This window comes from Nerophis lumbriciformis, linkage group LG24 (genome assembly GCF_033978685.3).
Source record: "Nerophis lumbriciformis linkage group LG24, RoL_Nlum_v2.1, whole genome shotgun sequence".
NCBI classification, from domain to species: Eukaryota; Metazoa; Chordata; class Actinopteri; order Syngnathiformes; family Syngnathidae; genus Nerophis; species Nerophis lumbriciformis.
In genome coordinates, this window is record NC_084571.2 from 27,321,343 (window position 1) to 27,343,402 (window position 22,060).

General features: G+C 39.2%; 1 protein-coding gene across 2 annotated transcripts in view; it reads right to left on the reverse strand.

Annotated features, from left to right (window-relative positions):
- Positions 1-1,389: 1,389 nt before the first annotated feature.
- LOC133620399 (SH3 and cysteine-rich domain-containing protein 2-like) overlaps positions 1,390-22,060 on the reverse strand; it is an 88,545-nt gene continuing 67,874 nt past the window's right edge. The window contains exons 9-11 of one of the 2 annotated variants that reach the window (XM_061981875.1): positions 15,007-15,058; positions 9,015-9,152; positions 1,390-5,140 (exon numbers count right to left, since the gene is read on the reverse strand). In XM_061981875.1, coding sequence (XP_061837859.1) covers positions 5,042-5,140; positions 9,015-9,152; positions 15,007-15,058 — 289 coding nt within the window. In that variant the 3' untranslated portion in view covers positions 1,390-5,041. The remainder of the gene's footprint in view (positions 5,141-9,014; positions 9,153-15,006; positions 15,059-22,060) is intronic. The other variant, XM_061981876.1, reaches the window with a different exon arrangement.

Genomic DNA, 22,060 nt, shown 5'->3' on the forward strand with positions numbered 1-22,060 from the left:
ATATATATATATATATATATATATATATATATATATATATATATATATATACATACAGCCCGTCCCCCGACCAATTTTTTTTTTTAACCCAATGCGGCCCCCGAGTCAAAAGGTTTGGGCACCCCTGGTCTAGATTGCGTGCTATTGTGTGCTTAGCTGTTGTGTAGCTGCTAGCTCATAGTATCCTATAGCCCAGTGTTTTTCAATCTTTTTTGAGCCAAGGCACATTTTTTTGCGTTGAAAAAATCCGGAGGCACACCACAAGCAGATCTCATTAAAAAACGAAACTCAGTTTCCAGTAAAAAGTCGTTGTTGCAATTATTGGACATGACTTTAAACCATAACCAAGCATGCATCACTGTAGCTCTTGCCTCAAAGTAGGTGTACTGTCACCACCTGTCACATCACGCCCCGACTTATTTTGAGTTTTAGTTCTTGTCTTGCGCTCCTATTTTGGTGGCTTGTTCTCTATTTTTGGTATTTTCCTGTAGCAGTTTCATGTCTTCCTTTGAGCGATATTTCCCGCATCTTCTTTGTTTTAGCAATCAAGAATATGTCAGTTGTTTTTATCCTTCTTTGTGGGGACATTGTTGATTGTAATGTCATGTTCGGATGTACTGTCTTTGCTCCGCAGTAAGTCTTTGCTGTCGTCCAGCATTCTGTTTTTGTTTACTTTGCAGCCAGTTCAGTTTTAGTTTCGTTCTGCATAGCCTTCCCTAAGCTTCAATGCTTTTTCTTAGGGGCACTCACCTTTTGTTTATTTTTGGTTTAAGCATTAGATACCTTTTTACCTGCACACTGCCTCCCACTGTTTTCGACATCTACAAAGCAATTAGCTACCGGCTGCCACCTACTGAGATGGAAGAGTATTACACGGTTGCTCTGCCGAGCTTTAGACAGCACCGACAATCAACAACAACACATCATTTGCAGACTATAATTACTGGTTTGCAAAAAAATATATATATTTAACCCAAATAGGTAAATTTAGATAATCTCCCACGGCACACCAGACTGTATCTCACGGCACACTAGTGTGCCGCGGCACAGTGGTTGAAAACCACTGCTATAGCCTACCACGTTTACCTCTTGAAACGACTTAACTAAAACACAAGAAAAGACCAATATTTTGTGCTTATTGGAGGACATTTAGATCTTAACTGGCTGTCTAACTTTGCACAAGTAAATACTTTATCAGACTGACATTTTACATGCAAGTCCAGAAAGTCCCATACTTTTTTTTCTTCTTCTGATATTAGACCAATATTGGATATCGATATTGAATTGGGAAACCGCCCCTTGTACTCATGTACTTACGCTCTAAATAACGCTTGGTAAAAACATCAGGCTAGCTCAGTAGCACTATGTAATGCATTGTGTCAAAATGTTCCATTGTAAAAATGATAAAATTCACATGTTAGCATTTTGCCTAGTACCATAAATATTAAATTACCAAGTGAAATGTCCTTGTTTTCTGTTGCCTTTGCTTATTTTAAGAAATATATCTCACATTTCGACTTGACCAGGGTGTACGCCGCCTTCCGCCCGAGTGCAGCTGGTATAGGCTCCAGCACCCCCCGCGACTCCGAAAGGGACAAGCGGTAGAAAATGGATGGATGGATGGATATTTCACATTTCAGTATACATTTGAGTCAAGATGAGCAAATTCCTCAAACATAGAAAGTGAAAAATAAGCACCTTTGTCCTGGTATTCAATATTGCTTAGATCGGGGGTCAGCAACCTGCGGCTCTTTAGCGCCGCCCCAGTGGCGGCTCACTGGACCTCTTTAAGAGATGTGTGAAAATGGAAAAAGATGAAGAAAAAAATATATTTTTTGTTTTAATATATTTTCTGTAGGGAATGACACATGACACAAACCTTCCTAGTTGTTAGAAATCCCACTGTTTATGTTACACATGCTTCCCTGATGAGAGTTTTTGGCAAGCACCGTTTTGTCCTACTAATTTCAGCGATCCTTGAACCCATCGTAGTTTGTTTACATGTACAACTTTCTCCGACGCTGCCAAAGAAAGACGTGTTTTATGCCACTTCTTCTTTGTCACATTTTGTCCATCAAACGTTTTATACTGTGCGTGAATGCACAAAGGTGAGCTTTGTAGATCTTATTGATTTGCTGGAGTGCTTATCAGGCATATTTGGTCAGTCCATGACTGCAAGCTAATCAATGCTAAAATGCTGTTTATGCTAGTTGTATGTACATATTGCATCATCGTGTTTGTGTGCCATGTTGTTCCAGACCACAGCAAACGTTACCCAGCTTGCAAAGATTGTAATAAATCCATTAGAAGAAGACAGCCTGCCGTTTCCTTTAACTTGACACACACATCTATACCTTTTGGCCTTTCTAAGACAGTAATTTCCAGAAGTTATCTCATCCTGTGAGAAGCCTCCATTTTACTAATGATTTCCAATGTTGCAAAAATGTGTAGAATAAAAATTAAAATACAACATTTCTGTCAACGAAGATTTGCGTCAGCCTTTGTTAGTAGGCTAATATAGCTAATATAGACACTTACATCATGTGTTGTCTTCATATAAGACTTATATAAGGCTTTTAATTTTTTGCGGCTCCAGACAGATTTTTTTTGTATTTTTGGTCCAATATGGCTCTTTCAACATTTTGGGTTGCCGACCCCTGTCTTAGATGAAGACAGTTTGTCACGTATGGATGTTTAAGCCAGCGTTTTTCAACCTTTTCTGAGCCAAGGCACATTTTTTTCATTGAAAAAATCCAGAGGCAGACCACCAGCAGAAAACATAAAAAACTGAAACTGAGCAGCCGATATTGACAGTAAAAAGTCGTTCTCGCAATTGTTGGATACGAATTCAAACCATAACCAAGCATGCATCACTATAGCTCTTGTCTCAAAGTAGGTGTACTGTCACCACCTGTCACATCACGCCGTGACTTATTTGGAGTTTTTTGGTGTATTCCTGTGTGTCGTGTTTTTGTTGTTGATTGTCATGTACGGATGTACTTGGTGGACGCCGTCTGCTCCACACGCTGTAAGTCTTTGCTGTCGTCCAGCATTATGTTATTGTTTACTTTGCAGCCGGTTCAGTTTTAGCTTCGCTTAGCATAGCCATCCCTAAGCTTCAATGCCTTTTCTTAGCGGCACTTGCCTTTTGTTTATTTTTGGTTTAAGCATTAGCTACCTTTTTACCTGCACGCTGCCTCCCGCATATTGTGATTACGACAAACCATGTTCCCGACATCTACAAAGTAATTAGCTACCTGCTGCCACCTACTGATATGCCGGGCTCTAGACAGAACAGACACTCAACAACGCCACATTTGCGGATTATTATTACTGGTTTGCGAAAAATATTTTTAACTAGAGATGTCCGATAATGGCTTATTTGCCGATATCCGATATCCCGATATTGTCCAACACTTAATTACCGATTCCGATATCAACTGATACCGATAAATTAGACATTATTATGCCTAATTTTGTTGTGATGCCCCGCTGGATGCATTAAACAATGTAACAAGGTTTTCCAAAATAAATCAACTCAAGTTATGGAAAAAAAAAAATGCCAACATGGCACTGCCATATTTATTATTGAAGTCACAAAGTGCATTAATTTTATTTTTAACATGCCTCAAAACAGCAGCTCTGAATTTGGGACACGGAGGAGTGAGGTGGGGGGGGGAAGGGGGGAAGGGGTAGCGGGGTGTGTGTTATGGGGCTATGAGTTGTTTTTTTCCTTTGGCCTCAGTCTGGGCCCCCTCTCCAGGGGCCCAGGCTTTGACCAATTTTTTTTTTTTCTCACCCCCCAAACCATCCACCCCCCATTGTTTACCTATATCTCACCTTTTTTGTAAAGGGCTCCGGAAGTTGGCAGACCCGTAAGCGATCCTGTTCTGTCTCCCTGTAATGTTTGTCTGATCTTGAATGGGATTGTGCTGAAAATTTAATTTTCCCCTCGGGGATTAATAAAGTATTTCTGATCTGATCTGATCTGATATTGTAGCGTCCCGGAAGAGTTAGTGCGTGCAAGGGGTTCTGGGTATTTGTTCTGTTGTGTTTATGTTGTGTTACGGTGCGGATGTTCTCCCGAAATGTGCTTGTCATTCTTGTTTGGTGTGGGTTCACAGTGTGGCGCATATTTGTAACGGTGTTAAAGTTGTTTATACGGCCACCCTCAGTGTGACCTGTATGGCTGTTGACCAAGTATGCGTTGCATTCACTTGTGTGTGTGAAAAGCCGTAGATATTATGTGATTGAGCCGGCACGCAAAGGCAGTGCCTTTAAGGTTTATTGGCGCTCTGTTCTTCTCCCTACATCCATGTACCACTCCGTACAGCGGCGTTTTAAAAAGCCATACATTTTACTTTTTGAAACCTATGCCGATAATTTCCGATATCACATTTTAAAGCATTTATCGGCCGATAATATCGGCAGTCCGATATTATCGGACATCTCTATTTTTAACCCAATTAGGTGAAATTACATCATCTCCCACGGCACACTAGACAATATCTCACGGTACACTAGTGTGCCGCGGCACAGTGGTTGAAAAACACTGGTTTAAGCAATGTTCATGAAATTAATGAGATTAGAAAGGTACTTTAAATACACGATTAAATACATTAAGAAGTGCAAATCAATGTTGTTTCTTGGTTATCTTTAATTATCAGTCTCGATGTAGCTTGGATGTCCGTGCCAAGGTGTCATGCTAACGCGACGGAGGCCCCAACAGGAGCATATGCTGCATGAGTCACGGCAAGTGGGTAGAAAGGAGTGGAAAAGGACAGAAGCGTGGCGTTCCTGTGACAGGCTGCTCCCACGTCGGTACGCCGGTAGAATAAAAACAAAAATGGCGGCTGTAGCCAAAATGTAAACAATCAGTAAGAGTCCACTACAGCCGCTCCAGGGAGTCCATTAAGACTTACAGTGAGGAGACTATTCATCTTCTACGTCCTCGTCAGGGGGTCCACAAGGATGGTCCAGTGTTGCCGGGTCCCTGAAGACGATGGCTCAGAGTTTCGGGACTCGACTTTCCGCGGGAAGCTCAGATCTCCTCGATGGAGTCGGCGGGGACGAGGCCTCTCTTCTTGCCGCTGCTCAGCTTCACAAACACCTCGCCGTCTTCTCGCTTGCCCACGCAGATCTGGCAAAAGCAGAAAGAGTTGAAACTCCATGAAACCGCAGCTCGCTCAGTGTCGGCAGCACTCGTGCAGCCCCGAGCACCACGCTGCCTTATGTCAGCTTGCTGCCCATCACTACAGTAACAACTAGAGATGTCCGATAATGGCTTTTTTGCCGATATCCGATATTGTCCAACTCTTAGTTACCGATTCCGATATCAACCGATACAGATATATACAGTCGTGGAATCAACACATTATTATGCCTAATTTTGTTGTGATGCCCCGCTGGATGCATTAAACAATGTAACAAGGTTTTCCAAAATAAATCAACTCAAGTTATGGAAAAAAAAATGCCAACATGGCACTGCCATATTTATTATTGAAGTCACAAAGTGTATTATTTTTTTTAACATGCCTCAAAACAGCAGCTTGGAATTTGGGACATGCTCTCCCTGAGAGAGCATGAGGAGGTTGAGGTGGGGGGCGGCGGGTGTAGCGGGGGTGTACATTGTAGCGTCCCGGAAGAGATAGTGCTGCAAGGGGGGTTCTGGGTATTTGTTCTGTTGTGTTTATGTTGTGTTACGGTGCGGATGTTCTCCTGAAATGTGTTTGTCATTCTTGTTTGGTGTGGTTTCACAGTGTGGCGCGTATTTTTAACAGTGTTAAAGTTGTTTATTCGGTCACCCTCAGTGTGACCTGTATGGCTGTTGACCAAGTATGCCTTGCATTCATTTGTGTGAAAAGCCGTAGATATTATGTGATTGAGCCGGCACGCAAAGGCAGTGCCTTTAAGGCACGCCCCCAATATTGTTGTCTGGGTGGAAATCGGGAGAAAGGTTGCTCCGGGAGATTTTCGGGAGGGGCACTGAAATCCGGGAGTCTCCCGGGAAAATCGGGAGGGTTGGCAAGTATGACTGGGAGACGCAACTGCTCTGTACTTCTCCCTACGTCATACTTGCCAACCCTCACGATTTTTCCGGGAGACTCCCGAATTTCAGTGCCTCTCCCGAAAATCTCCCGGGACAACCATTCTCCAGAATTTCTCGCGATTTTCACCCGGTCAACAACATTGAGGGCGTGCCGTGACGTCACTGCCTTTAACGTCCTCTACAACCTGTCGTCGCGTCCGCTGCATCTCCATACAAACAGTGCGCCAGCACAGTCACATGTTGTATGAGGCTTTTGCAGACACACATAAGTGACTGCAAGTCATACTTGGTCAACAGCCATACAGGTCACACTGAGGGTGGCCGTATAAACAACTTTAACACTGTTACAAATATGCGCCACACTGTGAACCCACACCAAACAAGAATGACAAACACATTTCGGGAGAACATCCGCACCGTAACACAACATAAACACAACAGAACAAATACCCAGAATCCCCTGCAACCCTAACTCTTCCGGGCTACAATATACACCCCCCCCCCCAACCCCGCCCACCTCAACCAGCAATGCATCTTCAGAGAGGGTGTTGTGCAAGGTTAGAAAGATAGTGACAGAGACTAGAACGAGGATGGACAATTCAACCCTCAACTGACTACTTTCCTGCTAATTAAATTTCACAGGCTGTGCTCCTGGCTGCAAAGCATTGCACTTTTAAATACAACAATGAGTAGGAGTGTTATGTGTGTGTACATGTGTAAATAAATAAACACTGAAATTCAAGTATTTATTTTATTTATATATATACAGTGTTGGGACTAACGCGTTACAAAGTAACGCGTTACTGTAACGCCGTTAGTTTCGGCGGTAACTAGTAATCTAACGCGTTATTTTTTTATATTCAATAACTCAGTTACCGTTACTACATGATGCGTTACTGCGTTATTTTACGTTACTTTTTATGTAGTATCGGCTAGAAACTGAGGATCTGAGTGTGTTTTATTCCAGCGAAGCAGAGACGTGCTTCTGATTCTTCCTCTGCGCTCTCTGTGTGTGCGTGTGACTGTGTGTCTGAGTGTGGGAAGGGGAGGGGAGGGGGGTGCGCAATACAACCGTTGGCCAACAAAAAAGTAACCACAGAACACTATACGCCTATACGGTATAGTGTTCTGTGGTTACTTTTTGGTTGGCCAAGCGGACGTGACGACAGGCTGTCCCCACTCAGATCCGCACAGACCGGGAGGGGGCGTGCCTTAAGTCCGGCTGGAAATCGGCAGAAATTTGGAGAATGGTTGTCCCAGGGAGAGGCAGTGAAATTCGGGAGGGTTGGCAAGTATGAGATATTCTCACTTCTTTTCTTTTGTCGAGCACAAAGAAAAGAACATTTTAGTTAAATGTAAGTTGTGTCTTGGATCAAAGATCCCGTCTACTGCCCAAAACAACAATTCAAATCTGCCTGGTTAGGCTCTGTGTATGTCACGTGTGCCTTCCTTAGGTGAAGCCAGCTTTACAGCTATGTTGTTGATTGATTGATTGATTGATTGAAACTTTTATTAGTAGATTGCACAGTACAGTACATATTCCGTACAATTGACCACTAAATGGTAACACCCAAATAAGTTTTTTAACTTGTTTAAGTCGGGGTCCAGATACAGATATATACTATCAAATATATACTAACATCATAATACAGTCATCACACAAGATAATCATCAGGGTATATACATTGAATTATTTACATTATTTACAATCCGGGGTGTGGGATGTGGAGGGGGGGGGGGGGGGGGGGGGTTAGGTTTGGTTGGTATCAACACTTCAGTCATCAACAATTGCATCATCAGAGAAATGGACATTGGAACAGTGTAGGACTGACTTGGTAGGATATGTACAGCAAGTAGTGGACACAGAGAGAGAGATCAGAAAGTATAAGAAAAAGTGTCTACATTTGATTATTTACAATCCGAAGAGGTATTATGTGGAAGGGAGGGTGTTAGTTTAGGGTTGTAGTTGCCTGGAGGTGTTCTTTTAGTGCGGTTTTGAAGGAGGATAGAGATGCCCTTTCTTTTACACCTGTTGGGAGTGCATTCCATATTGAAGTGGCATAGAAAGAGAATGAGTTAAGACCTTTATTAGTTCGGAATCTGGGTTTAACGTGGTTAGTGTTAGTGTTAGTGTTAGTGTTAGTGTTATTATGCTGTTTGTTACTTATGTATGTTATGTTGCAGCTATTTAAAATAGTTTTGTCAATTTGTTCTGGCCTGAAATAAATTGGCCCTTTGAAACATATCTTTGTCTTTGTGTGTTGTATGTAGAGCACATTGCTTAGCAGAGTTCAGTGATGCAAATGTATGTCAAGTTGATCAACAGATTGTATTATTCTCCAGTGCAATAACAGTACTAAAATGAAGGCTAAAAGGGCATTAATGGGAGCTTAAAAAAAAAAAAAGTAGAAGAAGTAACTAAATAGTTACTTTTCACAGTAACGCATTACTTTTTGGTGTAAGTAACTGAGTTAGTAACTGAGTTACTTTTGAAATAAAGTAACTAGTAACTGTAACTAGTTACTGTTTTTCAGTAACTAACCCAACACTGTATATATATATATATATATATAATAAAATAAATATATATATAGCTAGAATTAACTGAAAGTCAAGTATTTCTTTTATTTATATATATATATATATATATATATATATATATATATATATATATATATATATATATATATAAAAGAAATACTTAAATGTCAGTGAATTCTAGCTATAAATATACTCCTTAACCCCGCACCAGCCCCGCCTACCTCCCAAATTCGGAGGTTTCAAGGTTGGCAAGTATGCCCTACGACCGTGTACCACTCCGTACAGCGGCGTTTTAAAAAGTCATACATTTTACTTTTTGAAACCGATACTGACAATTTCCGATATTACATTTTAAAGCATTTATCGGCCGATAATATCGTCAGTCCGACATTATCAGACATCTCCAGTAACAACAGTCTGGTACCTGCGCTTCCTTCACGATCATGTGGCCTCTCTCTCGGTTGCCAGATGTTCCCTGAATGACGCGCCACACTCGCTCCCCCGGGCGGACCCTCTGCACGAAATTGGCAGGGAAAAAACCCACTTTGTCGCCACTCTTGCCCTGGAGGAGGCAGAAGAACAGAACAGGTGGTTCCATCAAGTAGAAGGCACACTCTTGGGGTGAATATTTCATTTCATTTCCTGTACTTTACTTTAGTACCGGTCCAAAGTTCGAACACATTTGCTAAAAAGGTGTGTCTATGTTGTATATGGTAAAAATGAATGACACTTAGTAGGAATTATGGGTAAAAAAAGACAGACTTGACTTCTGTTTTAGTCATTTATCAATCTGATGTCTCTCAGTTAAAAAAAACACCATATTTAAAGTTAAAGTACCACCGATAGTCACACACACACTAGGTGTGGTGAAATTATCCTCTGCATTTGACCCATCACCCTTGATCACCCCCTGGGAGGTGAGGGGAGCAGTGAGCAGCAGCTGTGGCTGCGCCCGGGAATCATTTTTGGTGATTTAACCCCCAATTCCAACCCTTGATGCTGAGTGCCAAGCAGGGAGGTAATGGGTCCCATTTTTATAGTCTTTGGTATGACATGGCCTACCGATCTCAGGGCGGACACTCTAACCACAAGGCCACTGAGCAGGTTGTGGAGTGTTTGGGTGTGGAGGGTGCAAAACCTTACAATATTTTTCCGATATTTTGCTTAGATTCTTTATTACCCAATTCAACACTTTCACGATACCAATATTGGAGCCTTGAGTTTTGGCTGATACCAACATTGATCCGATCCGAATCATACATACTTTTAATATTTTCTAGTGTGGAATGTCAGAAAATGTTTGATAAAGTAAATTTAATGGTAGGCATGAAAAACACTAACCTATTTATTATTAACCGTCTTAAATGGACATATGCCGTCTTTAAGTAGAAGTGGAGTGGTAATTGTTGTTTTGGCGATATCTAGTGGCCACGATAATTCATGAAGTTCGGCTCATGATGGAGTAAGTTGAAAGATGCAGACACGTTTTTTACTGGATACTTTCTAATATGCTTCTTCCCCCCTGAGACTTTGTATATGTAAACTATAAATTACTTGATAATTGTTTATATTGAAAAATGTGCTGTTTTAGACTGCAATAATCAATTGCTGTGACGTATGTCTAGCTTGTGTGCTATTGTGTGCTTAGCTGTTGTGTAGCTGCTAGCTCCTAGTGACAAAAATAGAAGAAAACACCAACGTTGTGTGCTTATTGGAGAATATTTAGACACATGTAAACTCACTGCAAGACTGCTTATTGCGAGTAAGCTTCAATATTCCCATATTTGCTTTTTTGTTTATCAGGCTAATATCAATATCAGATTGGGACACACTTATTTTTTGAAGCCGAGAGAAAATTATGATTGTTGGTTTTGTTGGAAGTTTTTGTTTCTAACATTTTAAGGGTACAAGGACCCCTTTTAAAATGTTTTATTCTTTACTATTTTTATTGTTAGTTTTTTAGAAATCGTATTTTTGAGACCTTTAAGTTCTAAAAAAAAATCACCAAATTTTGCAAGCATGTTCGTCCTTGTGAAAATATACGTATATAATAGCAAAACTATGCTGAGATTTGAACTTTTTTTTTGTTAAAAAAAAGATAAAACATTACTGTTCTTACATGTTAGAGCGGCATGACTAAACATCACGCAAGAACGATTTAATCAAGAATGAAATAAAATAGTTTATACAATGAATATAGCAGTGGGAATATATAAAACATAATATTATATATTTAATTTTGATAGTTTTTAAGTATTTAAAAAATATTTTTAAAAAACAATTAAGTGAATGATATTTTATAATATGATAACATTAAATGTTTAGTTTATATATATATATATATGCAAAAAATATTATTTTCTGTATATATATATATATATATATATATATATATATATACAGAAAATAATATTTTTTGCATTTACATTTTTTATATTTTAAACAAAAAATAATTTATGAAAAATATTGACAGTTTTTATTTGTTTGAAATAATTAATTTAACATTTTTACGACTAAAAGTAAACAAGCAGTTTTTCAACTTGTTTAAGTCGGGGTCCACGTTAATCAATTAATCAGATACATGGACCATGGACTGTCGCGTGAGACTAGCAATCAGTAGACAGTTCATCTTTAAAACAACGCGAGTGTCACGGCTGTATGCCAAATAACGACCCACAAGATACGTGACGTCAACATCGTGCTGTGTCAGTCAATGATCAGTTGTCTTAGAAGACGTTCGGGCTCTCATCCGAGTAGTTTTTATCAGTTCATGCTCATAGACTGAGCTTGTACGGATCTACTCTGAGCGCTTGGTACCAAGGTCGTAAAGGGGAACATTATCACCAGAACTATGTAAGCGTCAATATATACCTTGATGTTGCAGAAAAAAGACCATAAATAATTTATGAAAAATATTGACAGTTTTTATTTGTTTGAAATAATTAATTTAACATTTTTACGACTAAAAGTAAACAAGCAGGCAATAAAAGAAAGCAGTGCAAACAGCTGTGGAAAAATATGATATGTAATATTGTATAATGAATTTTAATTGTTTTTATTTATTTGAAAAATAATTTTTTTTAAAACAAGTAAAGGATAATGTTTAATAATATTACATTAAATATTTAGTTTTGGGGCAAAAATAGGTGAATAATTGTATATATACAGAAAATATGCTTTTTTTTTTACATTTAAATTTTTTCAAATTTTAAATTTAAAAATTATGAATTTTTTTTTTTTTTACATTGTTTTCATTTATTCAAAACGGTAGATTTAACATTCTTATGTCTAAGAGAAAAAACAAGCATACAATAAAAGCAAGCTTTAAGTGAGCACACAGTTTGTGTTGTGTGTGTGTTCTTGTATTTCTACCCTTCTTGAGACATCAACAAGGAAAAGTACCTTCCATATGAGGACCGGTGAACAAGTTAGGACATAAATCATGGTCCCAATACGGAAAACCATTGCATCTGATAGAGAATGTCTCATTTGCACCCCTGGTGGTGACATCTATCAAATTTAGGGTGGTCCCAAAAAGGAGGGATTTTTCAAATTGACTGTGTGTCGAATTTAAAAGTGCTCCCCCTATAGATCAACATATGAAATAACAAGTGTGTGTAAAAATTTGAAGTGCTCCCCGTCTGGCCAACATATGTAATAACAAAGTGTGTGTAAGAAATTGAAATGCGCCCCCGTTGGCCAAAATTAATTAAAAAATAAAAATAAATATGATTATAGAAAGACACACTGTAATTACTTGAAGTAAATAATGAAGATTAAAAACCAATTGCAAACAAAAAATTTGAAAAAAATGGCTTACCTTTTTTATATTTGCATAGTTTGTATATATTATTAATGTTGTAAATACAAATCTTTATATATCTAGAAAGGGTGGTCCTAAAGAGGAAGGCATTTTTTCGGAGGTCTCAAGAAGGTAACAAATACAAGAACGTGTGTGCGTGGGTGACACACTAACATGCAAATGGATGCAAAAAGTGAGAGGGTTGAATCCGCTTACAATAAGTCACCACTAACAGGTGAAATAATTGTTTACATAATTGCATACTTTTTGGGTGGGGGTCATCACACACACACACACACACACACACACACACACACACACACACACATATATATATATGTATATATATATATATATATATATATATATATATATATATATATATATATATATATATATATATATATATATATATATATATATTTCAGAGCTCGTAAGGGGCGGAGTTAACAACACACGCACGTTGAGGGACGCTCTGCTGCACACGTTAAACACTGACGACACACTCATCACCACAATGACTGCTGATTGAAGACGCCGCGGCAGATGCTCAACATCTACAGCTCTTAAAGGCTGTGTGCATCTTGGACTTGTAAAAGACACAAACAGGTGTCCATTAGGTTCCATTGGGAAGCTCATTACAGCAGTGTTTTTCAACCAAGGTGTGCCGTGAGATACAATCTGGTGTGCCGTGGAAGATTATGTCATTTCAGCTATTTGGGTTAAAAATATTTTTTGCAAACCAGTAATTATAATCCGCAAATAATGTGCCGTAGAGTGTCGATGCTGTCTGGAGCTCGTCAGAGTAACCATGTTATTCTCTTCCATATCAGTAGGTAGTTAATTGCTTTGTAGATCACAATATGCAGACGACAGCGGGAGGCAGCGTGCAGGTAAAAAGGTATCTAATGCTTAAACCAAAAATAAACAAAAATGTGAGTGCCCCTAAAAAAAAAGGCATTGAAGCTTAGGGATGGCTATGCAAAACGAAACTACAACTGAACTGGCTACAAAGTAAAGAAAAACAGAATGCTGGACGACAGCAAAGACTTACAGCGTGTGGAGCAGAGATGGCGTCCACAAAGTACATGCGTACATGACATGACAACAATGTCCACGCAAAGAAGGATGGCAACAACTGAAATAGTCTTGATTGCCAAAACGAAAGCAGGTGTGGGGAATAGCGCTCAAAGGAAGACATGAAACTGCAACAGGAATACACCAACAAAACAGGAAAAGCCACCAAAATAGCAGCGCAAGACACTACACACAGGAAAACAGCAAAAAAACTCAAAATAAGTCACGGCGTGATGCGACAGGTCGGGACGGTACTCTGAGACAAGTATAGCAAAGCATGGTTGGTTACGGTTTAAATTCATACTCAACAATTGCGGCGACGACATTTTATCGAGATACATTTTTTAATGATTTCTGCTGGCGGTGTGCCTTCGGATTTTTCGGAAATAAATGTGCCAAGGCTCAAAAAAGGTTGAAAAACACTGGTCTAGAGCTCGGCAGAGTAACCATGTTATTCTCTTCCATATCAGTAGGTAGTTAATAGCTTTGTAGACATCAGGAACATGGTTTGTCATGATCACAATATGAATACGGCAGCGGGTAAAAAGGTATCTAATTCTTAAACCAAAAATAAACAAAAAGGTGAGTGCACCTAAAAAAAGGCATTGAAGCTTAGGGATGGCTATGCAGAACGAAACTATAATAATAATAATTATATATTTTATTTGTAAAAAGCACTTTACATTGAGTAAACAACCTCAAAGTGCTACTGTGTATATAAAAAAAAAGATAATAAAAAAATAAATACAAATAAAAACTAGAACAGCCAAATAGCTAAAACTAGTATGCATATATCTAAAAAAAAAGTTTATTTTAAAAAGAAGGGTTTTTAAGCCTTTTTTTAAAAGCATCCACAGTCTGTGGTGCCCTCAGGTGGTCAGGGAGAACGTTCCACAGCGTCAACAATTGCAACGACGACCTATTATTGTCAATATCGAGTTCAATTTTTTAATGATTTCTGCTGGCGGTGTGCCTTCATATTTTTTCAATGAAAAACATGTGCCAAGGCTCAAAAAAGGTTGAAAAACACTGGTCTAGAGCTCGGCAGAGTAACCATGTTATTCTCTTCCATATCAGTAGGTAGCTAATAGCTTTGTAGACGTCAGGAACATGGTGTGTCATGATCACAATAGGAATATGGCAGCCGTTAAAAAGGTATCTAATTCTTAAACCAAAAATAAACGAAAAGGCGAGTGCCCCTAAAAAAAAGGCATTGAAGCTTAGGGATGGCTGTGCAGAACGAAACTACAACTGAACTGGCTACAAAGTAAAGAAAAACAGAATGCTGGACGACAGCAAAGACTTACGTCTTTGAAAAAAATGTGCCTTGGCTCAAAAAAGGTTGAAAAACACTGCATTAGAGACTCAATAGAGAGCTGCGAGGTTTCTTACAGTTCTACTCTTTCAGTTCATCTTCAGCGGAAAAGATGTTCTAGTTGTGTTTGCATGCAGGCGAAGCAGGTGTTACTCACACAACGCTACATTCAAACACAGGCATATAACACCACATCATAAATATATTACATATCGCACCCACCTTCCACCACTCCTCGTTGGAGTCGTCAGTAACCTGCACTCGATCGCCAGGACTGGAAGAGATAAGGGAGAAGAAAGGGGAGATAAGAGGGAAGAGGACGCATGAAAGAAGGAAAAAGGACACCGGAGGAGACGAGAGTGGACTTTCTGATAAGGAGATGAAAGAGGCGACTTGAAGTGAGGATTGCTTGTCTCCTGAGATTTTTGTACAGAAAGGGATGGTTTCAAAAACTTTTAAAAACTCAAGTTTAACGTCTGAAGTCACCCCTGTGATTTTTAGAAAATCCGGAATTCACCACAAATTTCGTTTCGAAACTGTTAGGCCTTGGCGAGAATGAGGACTCCGTTGCAGACGGGTAATGATTGACGCAGGCTTTTATTCAACCGTTTCTGAGAACTCTCTTCAGATGGAGTGAATAAACAAATGGCTATAAACTCTAGACTAGACACACTAGAGTAAAAAGTAGATATGTCCGATAATATCGGATTGCCGATATTATCGGCCGATAAATGCTTTAAAATGTCAAAAAGTAAAATGTATGACTTTTTAAAACGCCGCTGTACGGAGTGGTACACGGACAAAGGGAGAAGTACGGAGCAGTTGCGTGTCCCAGTCCTACTTGCCAACCCTCCCGATTTTCCCGGGAGACTCCCGAATTTCAGTGCCCCCTCCCGAAAATCTCCTGGGGCAACCATTCTCCCGATTTCCACCCAGACAACAATATTGGGGGCGTGCCTTAAAGGCACTGCAATTGCGTGCCGGCCCAATCACATAATATCTACAGCTTTTCACACACACAAGTGAATGCAATGCATACTTGGTCAACAGCCATACAGGTCACACTGAGGGTGGCCGTATAAACAACTTTAACACTGTTACAAATATGCGCCACACTGTGAACCCACTCCAAACAAGAATGACAAACACATTTCGGGAGAACATCCACACCGTAACACAACATAAACACAACAGAACAAATACCCAGAACCCCTTGCAGCACTAACTATTCCGGGACGCTACAATATACACCCCCCGCTACCCCCTACCCCCCGCCATTATCGGACATCTCTAGTAAAAAGCAAACGTAGCGCAGGGCAAAAAAACATCCAATAAATGGAAAATCACTCCCGAGTGAGGAAAAAAGGCGATAGCAAAATCTACATGGATCTAATAATCCAAAAACAACAATCTACGACTCACTGCACCAAAAAAAAATCGCTCACGAAAAAGAAGACAACAAGCTATAAACAGAACTACACTATAAAGGGCTAAGAAAACTACAAATTAAAGCGCTCCAAGAGGAGTGGAAAAAGAAGGCAGAGCGTTATGAAACTGATCAAAAACTTTAGCAACTCAAAATCACTCTTCTTCAGAGGGTACAAAGAAAGCGAAGAATAAAGCAAGGCAATACTTAGCGACTTGGACAAGACTGTGGAAGACGGCTGAAGGTACCCGATCAGACGATATACTCTGGCAACAAGACAGGGGAAGACGAGGACTATATACACTGCAAAAAGTCAGTGTTCAAAAACAAGAAATTTTTTTTTTTTAAATTAGGGGTATTTTATTTGAACTCAGCAAAATTATCTGCCAATAGAACAAGAAAATTTGGCTTGTCTAGACTTTCAAAAACAAGTAAAATTAAAGCTGCAAGCAGCGATGGACGGGACCGACTTTGACGGCACATAAAATCCAAACCGGAGCAGTAATTAAAACTCTTTGGTCAACTTTTAATCAGATGGGGTCAATCTCTCTCCTGTGCTAGTTTGAAGCCGACACGACAAACACGCTCAGAGGAGATAATGTTTGAAAAAAGGTGACTGGTTTTTACAAAACCTTTGTTTTGAAGGGGGAATTGCAAACTTCCTGTTGATTTTTTCTGGGGGTTGTCAATATATGAAATGTAGGTCTAAGTGAGACCTACATAGAGGTTTTTGTTTAATGTCTCTAAGACATTCCTACTGGAAGTTACAGGCAGTTGTGTCTGAGTTTTCCTCCTAGGAGCAGTTGAGTCTGTGTTTTCTTCCTAGGGGGCGCTAGAGCACAATTTTGAGTTTTGGGGTTGGGTTTTTTATTAGATCGCAATTTTTGCCAGTCCTGATGTGTGTGTCCCGTTTGGTGAGTTTTGAAGCATGTTAAGGGGGTCAAATTACAGCTCAAAGAGGCAAAAGTGACTGTTTTTACAAAACTTTTGTTTTGAAGGGGGAATTGCCAACTTTCTGTGGATTTTTGCTGAAGGATGTCAATGTATGAAATCTAGGTCTATGTCAGACCTACATAGAAGTTTTTGTTTCATGTCTCTACGACATTCCTACTGGAAGTTACAAGCAGTTTTGTCTGTGTTTTTTCCTAGGGAGCGCTAGAGCGCAATTTTGAGTTTTTTTTTTTTTTTTTTATTAGATGGCAATTTTCGCCAGTCCTGATGTGTGTGTCAAATATGGTGAGTTTTGAAGCACGTTAAGGGGGTCAAATTACAGCTTAAAGAGGCGGCGATATAATAATAAAGAATAAAACGCACGAAATACAATAGGGTCCTCTGTCCCAAAGGGACATTGCGGTCCCTAATTAGCTAACCTCAATGAAGCCAAAAATACCTTAAAATAAGTATATTCTCACTAATACAACTGTACTACTATATGAGTACGTATTTTCTATTGTTTCATTGAAAACAAAACAGCAAAGTCCATTTGACTGTCATCTGTTTTAATTATGAGACACAATTGTGTCAAAGTCATGATTTTGTTTTTTTACATGCTTGAAATAAGAAATTATTACTTTAAAAAAGTAGTTTTATACTTGTGAGTGTTGATGACACAGCTTTGCAACAGTTGATATTCTAGTTTCAAGCATGTTTTACTCAATATATTTACTCAAGGTCATCAAATCTCAGCAACAAGCTGTAATATCGTACTGAGATCATTTAGGACCAAAACCCTTAAAACAAGTAAAACACTCTAACATAAAATCTGCTTAGTGAGAAGAAGTATCTTATCAGACAGAAAATAAGCAAATATCACCCTTATTTGAGATATTTAATCTTACTTAAATTTCAGTTTTTGCAGCGTACACATGAGGGAAGGTGACACAGGCAATCAGGAAAGACAATAGACAGGAGGAAGGGCAAGTGGCCTGAAACGAGAGGAGGATTAGACTTTCAACATAAAACAGGAAGTTCGCCATATATCCCAACTTTATTGCACTATTAAAATAAAAGTAAATTATATCTATGATGCATATAGTGCGCGATGTGTGATGATCCGTGGCTCGGATCATGTTTTGTTTAAATTTAGGATTCCTTGGTTTCTGTTTCAGCACCCCTGTTTGTGTTCCTCGTTGCCATGGGTGCTGATTATGTTCACCTGCCTCTGGTTAGTGGTTAGAGCTATTTAGTCCTGCCTCTTGCCACGCTCTGTCTGGCTGTTTTGTTTGCTTCATGCAACAAGTTACGTTGGTTTCTTGCTCCTTACTCCTTTGCTAGTATTTTCTATAGCTTCCACGTTCCTATGTTTTGTATTCTTGCCTAGTGATGATTAACCCTTTTTCTTACCTGCACGCTGCATTGGAAAGTCCATCTGCATCTAAGGGAAATGACCAGCGCATAACCATGCGACCCCAATGTAACATAATGATTGCCATGTTTGTACATGTTTGTTGCTGCTGGACCATAATCCAGTTCAAAAGTTCTTCCATTTATATTCTACTTCCTCCTAGATTCCAGTGAGAACACGTCCATCTGTGTTTGTGATGCAGCGCTAGTTCAAAAGTGTGGTTATGAGGGCGGCTTACAAGGTGACGTCTGCAGCCGACCTGACCTGCATGACGATTAGACAGCGACCAACAGTCGCCACTCTTCTTTCTCTCAGCAAACTTTTCATGCACAAAAAAACAGCAACACAGTGGAGCCTCTGTCCTACATAGGAGTGTATCGTCCCAGTTGTGTATGATTTATCTCCTGGGGGTCTGCTCTCAATACTGGCCCACATCGCAAACACACCCAAAAATTTTTTACATGCTTAAAACGTCAACCAAACTTTTCATGATTAACTAGAAACACACTCAGAGAGCATAAACACACAGCCGTCGAAGGTTTCAACATAAACTTAAGGTAACATAATAGAAATCAGTCAAATCAGCCCCAAAATCAAATCACTTGTTCCTTATCACATTTCTGACATTTCCTAAAAGTCTGATGTAAATCAGCCCATAACTTTTTGAGATATATACAGCAACAACAAAAAGGAATGGAGTGAACCCTCTTGTCAGTCCTCCACCTTCAGTGCTTCTCAATTATTGTCTGTTACACACCCCACAGAAAAAATAAATCATTTCACGCCCCCCTCCAGACTCCACTCTCCGCCATGACTATAAATAGTATAATTTGTCTATAAAATTGTTGTAAGCACACCTTTGCATAACATTGTTGTGGCGCATGGGTCGCATGTTGGCGTGTTCCCAATATGCAGAAAACCGGCTAGGCAGCACAGCAGGTAAAAAGGTATGAAATAAGAAAACAAATTAAAGGCGAGAGCCGCTGGGAAAAGCTCTGAAAGCACCGGGAAGGCTCTGCTAAACAAAACTAAACTGATCAGGTTACAAAACAACAAAACGGAATGCTGGAGAACAGCAAAAACTCACTCGATAGGCAGGGGAATCGTCCACATTCAATATATTCAATCACGACAAAGTCCAGACAGCAAATTGGTGGCCAAGACTTAACTTAAACAGTCCTGATTGACAATACAAAACAGGTGCCGGGAGCAGCGCTCTAAGACAGGCATGAAGGTGCAGCAGGAAACAAAAAAACAGGAAGTGGAAATTACAAAAATAAGAGAGCAGGACAGGAACTCAGCATTAAACAAGGAAAAAAAAAACACAAACTCAGACATGACTTGTCATAACAACTGTAAATTGTAAATGTAACATTAAAGACAACAACAAATACAAATATACAGATCAACTTCTAACAAAGAATAACTTTATTACTATTGTTTTTAGTATGTAACAAAAAATATTTAGTGTATTCATTTTCTTGAAAATCAAATAATGGTATCCTTATATAACCTATGAAGATTTTTTGGACCAACTTAAGCCATTTAATGCAAGAAATAAAATAAATACATTTAATAAGTTATACATTTAAATTGATCAGCAACATTAACACAGGAGCACAATAAATACAACATTTTAACCTGCAAAACAAAAATTAACAATTTTTGCTATATATATATTTTTTTAACCAAAATTAGCATCTATTTACAGCAGAGTTAAAGAAAAAGCAGTGAACCCTTTTGTCAGTCATCCACTGTCTTTGTCTCTCTGTGTGGAGGAGGGGCCGCTAGCGTACACACACACAAAAAGTAAACGTAAGGTAACGTAGTAAAAACCATTCGGGCTGGCCCAAAATCAAATCAGTTGTTTTTTTTTATCTCATTTCGGTTTTATCTCAGATTCATGAAAATCCGCTGACAACTTTTTTTGAGGTAGCTGAGTTGACTTGAAACTGTTTAATGTTGCACTTTTTATATGTAGAAGAAAAGTTGTGTCATTTTATTTAATCTGAGCAACAACTTGAGGCAGTTTAATGTTGATTAACGTGGACCCCGACTTAAACAAGTTGAAAAACTTATTGAGGTGTTACCATTTAGTGGTCAATTGTACGGAATATGTACTGTACTGTGCAATTTACTAATAAAAGTCTCAATCAATCAATCAAAAAAAGCACTTTATATGTGTCAGAACGTGGACTATGGAGTGGTTGTTTTCCTGAGATGCAAGTGAACTTGGACCGGACATGGCGTGAAGGTAGTGACATCTTTTAATTTTAACACTCAAAAGGAACAAACAAAAGGCGCTCACAGCGGAGGTACAAAACGTGGCTATGAAAATAAAACTAACACGAAGGCAGATCTATGAACATAAAACAAAACTTGCAAACTATGGCCTGAATAAAGAGAACTTACTTGGAACGAGAAAAAGACATGAAAAAGAGCAGCATGGATCATCAACAAGGGTGTGTAGAGAGTGCAGAGCATGACTGTGATGTCGCCAGGCCGACCAACAGAAAATGACAGGCTTAAATGGTCATGTGGTGATTGAAAACAGGTGCGTGAATTCAAATGAATCAGGTGCGTGAGTCGCGAGGTCAGGTGAACTGATTGGTAGTCATGGAAACAAAACAGGGAGTGAAAAAACAGAAACTGACAGAGTGCACAAACCAAACAGAACATAACCAAACTAAACATGATCCCCAAGACATGACAATATGTAGAAAGGTTTTGTTAACAAACCATTCTGAGCCTTATCTTATTTAGTTTTTATTTTATATATGTTGACCACATTAACCCTGACAATGGACCCTGTGTGTATATGTATGTTATGCCATTGTTTACAAATTTGGAAAATAAATAACCAAAGAATTTATATTTTGTTGTTTTCTTACTGTACCGAAAATGAACCGAACCGTGACCTCTAAACCGAGGTATGTACCGAACCGAAATTTTTGTGTACCGTTACACCCCTACCTAGGGGTGCTCAAAACAGGAAATGAGGGAGTCCAAAACTAAACAAACATGATCCGGGCAGGGGCCTGCAGTGTAAACATAGTCTCTGTCTCTGTGGGTGGAGGCAGGGCCACTAGCATACACACACAAATAAACATTTTCGGAGGCAGATATTTACATATATCCGAATTTAAGTGTTACTTCTTTTATTTCATAATCATATTATAAAACAGCTAGTGTTTTTCTTCCAATTGTGGTCTTTTGGTTGTCTGCATATACTGTGTGCTTAACCTTGAGTGAGGAATGTAAGAAAGAGAGATACTCCTTTCTCTTATCTAGCCTTATGTCCAGGTGCGGAGGACAATGGGCATGTGTTTTGGCTGGAGGGACAAGACTGCGAGGGTGGGAGGAAGAGAGACTTAAGAGGGGAGAGGGGGGGGGGGGGTTTCAGACCATCTTGGCGGCGCGATTGAATGTTCTATGCTGGACTGGTCTCAATGTATTTACAAAGCTTTGCAAATATATTACAAAATACCTATTCTGTCTCTGGGGGG